The sequence below is a fragment of the Megalobrama amblycephala genome, linkage group LG14 (assembly GCF_018812025.1).
Source record: "Megalobrama amblycephala isolate DHTTF-2021 linkage group LG14, ASM1881202v1, whole genome shotgun sequence".
NCBI classification, from domain to species: Eukaryota; Metazoa; Chordata; class Actinopteri; order Cypriniformes; family Xenocyprididae; genus Megalobrama; species Megalobrama amblycephala.
In genome coordinates this window covers 25,712,566-25,721,336 of record NC_063057.1, presented here as the reverse complement: position 1 = coordinate 25,721,336, position 8,771 = coordinate 25,712,566, and the positions used below count along the sequence as shown (strand labels likewise).

Genomic DNA, 8,771 nt, shown 5'->3' with positions numbered 1-8,771 from the left:
TTTTCCATCTAACACCCGACTTCAACCACGAGCTGCGCCGCTGATCATTCGACAGCCGTCACATCCAGACTCCGCAACCCTCTGTGAAATATCTGACCAAAGTCTCCCAAGAAGAGAGCCACTCAAGCCAGACGCTCAGAACAGCGCGTTGCACCAGCCAGCAGCATCCTTCAAAGCTTCCGCGCAACCCACAGGGCTTTCCCGAGAAGATGTCACCTGAAAGACAGCCAATCCAGAACGGGATTCCGCTGTACACGAGTCACGGAACAACCCGATTACCTCAGCTGTCACAGCAAACGCAGGTACAAGCAAACTTCTCTCTCTCTTGCTGGAAACTGGTGAAACTCCTTTAAACCTAAAGAATCAAGCCAAAGCTCTGCTTTTGTGATTTTCCTCAGGTTATGAGTTAAGTTAGCACTGAACTTGGGACTTTTCATAACTCATCAACTCCGCGAATGTGTGTGCATGTATGTATGTGTGTGTGTGTGTGTGTTTAGCCTTAGTTTCCTGTAATCATTAGAAGTAGTCAATAAATCTTGTTTTGATTTTCACATATACGAGTTTCTTGTGCTGTGTGTCAAATTACTGCCTTAAACGTAAAAGATCAAGTTACCTCTTGCTTATAATATAATAATTACAATAATAACAATAATCATAATAAAATATTGTTACTGTTGGCCGCAGAATAATATTTTATCCAGAATTGGTAAAATACTCTAACCTCAATTTTCACTGGACGAATAATTGATGAAGTGTTAAATATTAATTCTGAATCATTTACAGTGAATCATTTACAGTTGATTCAATTCTTATTCCCTGTAACAATTAAATTGAGCTAATAAATAGGCAAAGTCCTTACATAATGGTGGAGAATGCGGGCAGTTTAATCTAATTTGTACACAAAACAAGTAACTTGTGTGATTGTATCTTTTCTTGATCCGGAAAATAGATTAGAAACAGAAACGAGGCTTTTGATTGTCATTACAATGATTGCACATAAGGCGCGGTTGATGAATGAATTCTGAACTCGAGTTGTTTGTCTGTACGTTTTGTTGTTGTTGTTAAAACTGCAGTAAATGAATCTAAGATTGTCTGCCAAGACGAAAAGAAAGTCACCTGAGAGCGCACCAGGACAGAGTAAGCGTGTTCCTTGCTTTCGTTCCTTTTAAGGCCTTGTAGCTATAGTGGATAATATTGCGTGTTCCAATGTTATTTCAACTAAGCTAAAATCCCTGCATGGTTACATTAGAGAGTAGCTACCTAATGTGCCGCCTATATCCGCTCATTCGTGAGATGAGATATTAATACTCTAAACACTACGTGTCTGAGTTTGATTTGAATGGGATTATTTGGAAAATTCTTGATCAAGTATTTGTTGCAGTAAATCCTGCATGTTGTTGCGTGTCCAGAAACTGACACGAACGATTCAGATCGCCGAGATCTCAGTAATGTTACTATTATTAATTGCAGAAAAATCTGTGGATTAATGTGCCTTACTCTAACGTGTGGGGGTTGTTCAGCTCGGAAACATGAGAAGCTGAATGGTTCATTGTCATTGAGAACTGAGCCGTCAGTTCAATGATTAATGTGATTTTGTATGTTCGTTATCTGTGTGCAAAGAGTATAGAACAAGCGTACTCTTTTGTTGTGCGTCACGGTCACCACGACAGTGACAGCTGCAACCCGGAAGCCCTAAGAAACCTTTCCCGGGGTAACCTTTAAGTGCGCATGCGCAGTCTGCCAGCGCCATATTCAACTGTGTGTAAACAAAGCTTAGCACAAGCTGAGCTAGCTAAATCTAGCACGGTTGCATTACAGTCTATGTAAAGCTAGTAGCATTGCTAAAGGGCTAGTGGCTAGCATAGCATTTTGTGGTCTGAATGCAATGTTGCAATGTTGGAATGACTTCTTTCTTACTGAACTTTAATTCACTCTAGTGCTTTCACCTCCCTCTCTGTCTAACTTACACATCTTATCTTTTCTCATCTCCTCCCATTTGAGAGAACAAATGTTAAATTAATAAACCTGGTTTTTAATATAATTTGTTTGAGAGTTCTCTCTCCTGAATTTACTCTTGTCAGTTAAACACTGTTTTGTTTTAGTAGCAATCGTCCTAATTACTTTTAATGACATTTTATGTTATTTGTAATTGCTCTTATTGATTTTAATGACATCTGGGAATATGAATTTTTGATTGGGAATTTTAATTCGATTTCAATTTTAATTGTAAATCAATTTCATATGGTAGGGATATTTGTGGATTAATTTAATGGTAGTTCCTTACCAACATCTGTCAATTGTAATCATTAACTAATAATTATGGCTTTGAAATTTTAATTTCATTAGTCATTAATTAGGATGTGGGCTTCCCTAATTCAGATGATACTTGATTAATTAATTTGATTATAATTGCTCTCAATGTTTAAGGCTGAACCCATTACAATTTTAATTCACAACTATAATTTCCAAATTTGAATTCAAAATTTCACTTAAAATAAAGTGTATTTTTAGACTTTCACTCCCTTAGTCTTTGACTTAATTCATTTATTCAAAGGAACATTTTGGGGTCTCCCTCAATACTTGGGTCAGTTGACTTCTGCTAGCGCAGTAAGCCAACCCCCTAGGTGTAGCGACTCCCTAGCGCCACCACTCTGTCAACCCTGTAATTTTTCCAAATTTTGGGAGCAAAACTTCACTCTCTTCTTCTCTCTCTCTCTCTCTCTCTCTCTCTCTCTCTTTCTCTCAGCTGTCCTCTTCTGGTTTGACTACTGCTGCTGGTTTTGGATTTGTACCTGTGAAAGTCATAAAAGCAGAGTGTTTGAGAAATATTTAACAAATATTTGGGAAACGGAACACTTTTTTTAAAATAGTATGACACTCACTTTACCTTCCCTCCTCATCCTGTTATCCTACTCAGCCTAGGCTCAAGCACGTCGACAAGGAGACTGGTAGGCGTCCATAAACCCCGAGCACGCGTCTAGAAGCGCTTTGAGTGGTGCATGGTTGTCAATCCTACTAGCTGAGAAACCAATACTGTCATTGTTATTGTTTTTCTTTTGCCCTAAAGGGAATTTTAATAACAATCACAGTCCTGGTACTTTGAAATCCTTTTCAAAACCCCGGTCTAGAACCATCCTTCTAAAATAAAAATTTTACAAAACTCATTCTGCAAATAGTGTTAAAGACAGAAACTTCATTTTATAGGGAAACTGGAAGCACCCCATTATTACTCTGCTCCTTGCTAAATGCTATTCTGTTGTTTCGTGCTTTTCTTTTCTTCTGCTCTTCTCTAGCTGTGCTACCTGTGTGTGCTTACTGATTCTTTTCGCAGAGACTCCGAGTTAGAAGCACATCCACGAGAGGACCACAGTCGAGAACCAGTCTTACCTGCACATTTACACACTCATTACTCATTCCCATTAGCCCACATTTGACATTGCACCCTTACACCTTTGATTTGCCCTGCTTGTTTGTTTTGTTTCGTTGTGTTTTGTTTTGTTCTTTTCTTCAAGGTCTGTGTCAGTTTAGATCACCCTCGCAGTGCCAAAAACATGTCTCGCACAACAGACCCTGCTGGACACTGGGAGGACCTGGAGACCTGGCTAAGTGTTGTAACAGACAGCATCCTACCTAAAGCCGCTGAAACACTAAAGCATCAGACACAGGACCAGCTGGATGACAACATAGCAAGCCTCATGAAACAAGACCCAAGCCAGAGCTACAGTCACAAAGAACTAGCCAAGATCACCGGCTCCTTAAGCCACACACTCATCGCCACCCTCAAACTGAGCGACAGGCAAGCCGCCCATCGCCAGCAGGAGCTGACACGTGCACAACGACGCATCGAACAGCTGGAGCTGGAGGCTCAGGAACGACAAGAAGGGCCTGATGAAGTGGAACAAGGCGCAAAAGAGGAGATCAACAGGCTAAAAGAGACCCTAGCAGCTACTACGCAAGAAATGGAACGAGGCAGAGCAGACTACGCTGACCTCTCCAACAAGCTACAGTACGCAGAACAGCTACTGGAAAAAGCAAAGGCTGACTTCAGAGACAAGAACAGCCGAATTAAAGCTCTCGAAACTCACCTGAATGACTCAAGAAATGAGGTCAGCCGCCTAAAACAACAGCTTGACTACATCAAAGAAGAGTCCGACAGTATTAAAGAGGAACTCAAGCATGCATATGAATTGCGCTGTGAGCCGTCAAGAACACGTCGGACACCGACTTCACCTTTGCCAAGCAGGACCGGCTCCCCTGTTCCTGGATTGGCACATGATCAGAAGGGGGCAGTGCCAAAACAGTCACCAGCTCCTTCTGAAGAATCCTACCTCCCCACTAAACTAAAAGAACTTGCTCCAGCCAGCCACAGATCATCTCATGGCTTGGACCTCAGAGACCTTGACAAGCTTGCTAGAAACATTGGCAAATTCACTCCAAATGTGCCAGGTAGTCCAAATGTTCAGAGTTATCTGCAAGATATTGACTTCCATCTGGAGATGAGACCCAATGTCACTGACAAAGATAGACTTTATTTGCTCAGAGCCACAACCAGCTCTGAAGTGCGCAGCTTCCTGGACCGGCAGCCTGCCCACACAAAGACTGATTACCACCTGCTCCGAGAAGCTCTCATTAAAGAGTTTGCTGACCCTGAGTCAGAACAAGGACTAGTGGCTGCCCTGGAAACAAAACAAGGTCGTCATGAATCTCCTCAAGTCTTCTATAGCCGACTCAGGCTAGCGTACTTCGGGTCTCGCAACGAACAGAATATGGAGGAGGAATTGAACTTCAAAACTCTTTTCCTGAGAAACCTCCATCCTGGGGTGAGCCACCATCTTGGCGTCCTTGCCTGTCCACGCACAATGAGTGCTCAACAGTTAAGAGACTTGGCGCACAAAGCCTACTGCAAACAGAAGATGGCCTTAGAAAAGAGTACCAAAACCACCGCAGTTCTTGACTTCAACACTCAGAGTCAGGGGCTGGCCCTAGAGGGCACCCAGTGTCAAGACCTTGCCAAGCCGACACCCAAAGAGTGGAATGCATCCTCGTCCAACAGAGAGTGGGACTCCCACACTGGAACTCGACCTAAACCGAGAAACAACCGCTGGGATGGACCACGTGGACGACAACGCTCACCTGGACATCACTGGGAAAATTCATGGAACCAATCAAGACCTCATGAGAGTCATTGGGAGAAAACCTGGAATCAGCCAAGCTCATTTGGAAACCCCAGAGGAAAAGGCTCATGGGAATCCAAGGGAAAACGACAAACACACCCTGGAGCAACCAGCCCAAGGAATCGACGAAAAAACTCACAAAGATTCCAAGCTGACAGAGCTCAAAATGAATCCATACCAGAACAAAAGACTTCACCTTGTTTCGACTCTCAAGAGCTGATGAAAATGATGATGAAAGAATTCTTCCAAAGAAAGGAGGACGACCGGAAGTGGGAAGAGAAAGCGAAACCAGATTCATCCTGACTAGCGGCCGGACGAGATGACAGCGACCACCTGACTCAACATACCCCAGAGAACAGCACCTCATCTCTCTCTCAGAGAACCACAAGCACCATAACTTCAAACGGACAAGAAGTCCCACCTGAACATCCTGCAAAACAGTCAGAAACTGATCCAACACCTGATGGGTCAGATCACAGCAGCATCCAACAAAGACCTGCTGTGGAAACCACTCCAGTTCCTGAAAGTGCTGTCTTGGTCGTCTGCCACTCCTCCGAAGAAAATTAAATAAATGCTGACATCCTACCTCTATCATCCCAAACTCCAGTCCCCCAACTCCTGGGTGATCTCATTGAGAAAGGTATCGCAAGAAAGTTTTACCTCTCCGTTATCATCGAACAACACATCAAGGTCGAAGCCCTCCTCGACACTGGAGCTGACATCACCCTAATGTCAACAGAACTCCTTGAAGAAGTCCAAAACAGAACAAAGAGGTCTAACGGAACCTTCAAACTTCAAAGGTGTGAGCTGAACCTCCAAGCATATTCCCACACAGGCCTACAACTAAAACATGTGACACCGATTCACCTAACGGTGGGACCAATGAATCTTGTTCACCCAGTATACGTCTCACCACTCAACACATATCCTCTCCTCATTGGGAAAGACCTGCTTAACCGCTTTGAGCCCTTAATAGACTTCAAACACCTGAAGATATGGACACAAGTCCATGAGCCTCTGCCCCTCCAGTCAGTAAACCTGAACGAATTGCAGTGTCAAGCCACAGACACCGCCCCCCATCTACTGACTGACGATGCAAGTTCAAAGTCAAGAGCAAGTTCCACTTCAAGCAACAAGAACCAAGACCCATTCCTCTGCTCACTGCAAGCGTCAGACTCAGGTTCCCTCCGAATCATGACTGCCATAAATGTCCAAGACATATCAGTGCCTGATGCAGCATTAGCCCTGTGGGCTGAAAACTCCGCTATCAGCCTGAAGCTCTTCAGAACATTGAAGCAGACAAATCAGAGCATACCACACCTCTCAAAGCATAGCCGCTTCCCTCTCAATCCATGGTCAACAACCATGGCTACCTCCAAGATCGTCTGTGCTGCAGACATACGATGGAACGACAGACTCTTGAGTCACTACTTCCTGGTTGTCCCCAACCTACCTCATGACATCTACATAGGAGCAGACATCATGGTCCGTCTCAACGCCTGCGTTGACACCGTGAATGACGTCATATGGGCTCCCTTGTCACACCAATTGACATCTTCAGTCAACCTCAAGAATCTTCGATCTGGTCAAACAATACCAGATGCATGCGCCATGATCAACGAGCAAGAAGCCACAATCCCCGCTTACAGCAAGAGTGCCAGTGTCCGCCTCAACATGTCAAGTCAAGTAAAGTCAAATTTATTTATATTGCGCTTTTTACAATTTGTAATTGTTTCAAAGCAGCTTTACATATTAGGAGCACAGAAAAAAGAGAAATGGTTAAAAATAAGCTGTACAAGCAAGCGTGGTAATATGTAACATATACAAGATGGTGCTACATTAAGCCGATGTCGGCTGACTCCCAGGGGTGGAAAAAACCCCCTAGGAGAAAAACCCAGCGTGCTAGCACTGGGAAAAAGTCCTAGGAGGGAAAAAACCCCTTGGAAGATATATATAATATATGTAAATGGATATGGAGATCAAAATCTGAATTATACATTTTAATTATAGAGATTAAAAATAGATTATATATAAATATATGTAAGCGGATACGGAGATTTAAAAATCTGAATTATAGATGCAGCCAGAACTGGATCTGTAGGCCCATTGTCTCCTGGGCTACGTTGTAGTCAGGTCCAGACACAGGTTCTCCATCTGATCTGGATACGGCCTGGATCCAGCACCCGGCAAACCTCAGGATAAGCAGAGAGACTGATATTAGCGTAGATGCCATTCTTATTCTGATGTACAGGTATATCTAGTGTTATAGGAAATGTTCTCGGTTCCGGCCGACCTAATTATTGCAGCGTAACAATCCTTTAACGGATTTGAAAAATGTTAATGTATTGATAATGTGTTATGTGTATGCAAGAGCAAAGAGATGTGTTTTTAGTCTAGATTTAAACTGACAGAGTGTGTCTGCTTCCCGAACAATGCTAGGAAGATTGTTCCAGAGTTTAGGTGCTAAATAGGAAAAGGATCTGCCGCCTTCAGTTGATTTTGATATTCTGGGTATTATCAACTGGCCTGAATTCTGAGATCGCAATAGACGTGAAGGACTATAATGCACCAAGAGCTCGCTTAGATATTGGGGAGCTAAACCATTTAGAGCTTTATAAGTAAGTAGCAAGATTTTAAAGTCTATACGATGTTTAATAGGGAGCCAATGTAATGTTGACAGAACTGGGCTAATATGGTCATACTTTCTGGTTCTAGTAAGAACTCTAGCTGCCGCATTTTGGACCAACTGTAGTCTGTTTAAAAGCCGAGCAGAACAACCACCCAGTAGAGCGTTACAGTAATCTAGTCTTGAGGTCATGAATGCATGAACCAACTGTTCCGCATTTGTCATTGAGAGCATATGTCGTAATTTAGATATATCTTTTAGATGGAAGAAGGCGGTTTTACAGATACTAGAAACATGACTTTCAAATGAAAGATTGGTATCAAAGAGCACACCCAGGTTCCTAACTGAGGACGAAGATTTAATGGAGCACCCGTCAAGTGTTAGAGAGTATTCAAGGTTTTTTCGTGAGGAAGTTTTTGGTCCAAAGATTAGGATATCAGTTTTTTCTGAATTTAATAATAAGAAATTTCTTGTCATCCAGTTTTTAATGTCAGCTATGCATTCTGTTAGTTTTGTGAATTTGTAGGTTTCGCCAGGGCGCGAGGAAATATAGAGCTGGGTATCGTCAGCGTAGCAGTGAAAACTAACACCATGCTTCCTAATTATCTCTCCTAAGGGCAGCATGTACAGAGTGAAAAGCAACGGTCCTAGTACTGAGCCTTGTGGTACTCCATATTGAACTTGTGATCGATACGACATCTCTTCATTAACTACTACAGACTGATAACGGTCAGATAAGTAAGATTTGAACCATGCCAAAGCAATTCCACTAATGCCAATATAGTTTTCAAGTCTTTTTAAAAGAATGTTGTGATCGATAGTGTCAAAAGCAGCACTGAGATCTAATAACACTAATAGAGAAATACAGCCACGATCGGATGATAAGAGTAGATCGTTTGTAACTCTAACGAGAGCAGTCTCAGTACTATGGTATGGTCTAAATCCTGACTGGAAATCCTCACAGATTCCAT

General features: G+C 42.7%; 1 protein-coding gene across 1 annotated transcript; it reads left to right on the top strand.

The window, feature by feature from the left end:
* The first annotated feature begins 2,251 nt into the window (after nucleotides 1–2,251).
* Nucleotides 2,252–5,504, top strand: LOC125246283. Its single transcript, XM_048157226.1, has one exon. The coding sequence runs from the start codon at nucleotides 3,552–3,554 to the stop codon at nucleotides 5,475–5,477; it is 1,926 nt and encodes a 641-aa protein (XP_048013183.1). The 5' UTR covers nucleotides 2,252–3,551; the 3' UTR covers nucleotides 5,478–5,504.
* The last annotated feature ends 3,267 nt before the right edge of the window (nucleotides 5,505–8,771 follow it).

Bases quoted from the DNA above. Each gene is read 5' to 3' on its own strand.
- LOC125246283 (XM_048157226.1), top strand. From the start codon at position 3,552: ATGTCTCGCACAACAGACCCTGCTGGACACTGGGAGGACCTGGAGACC.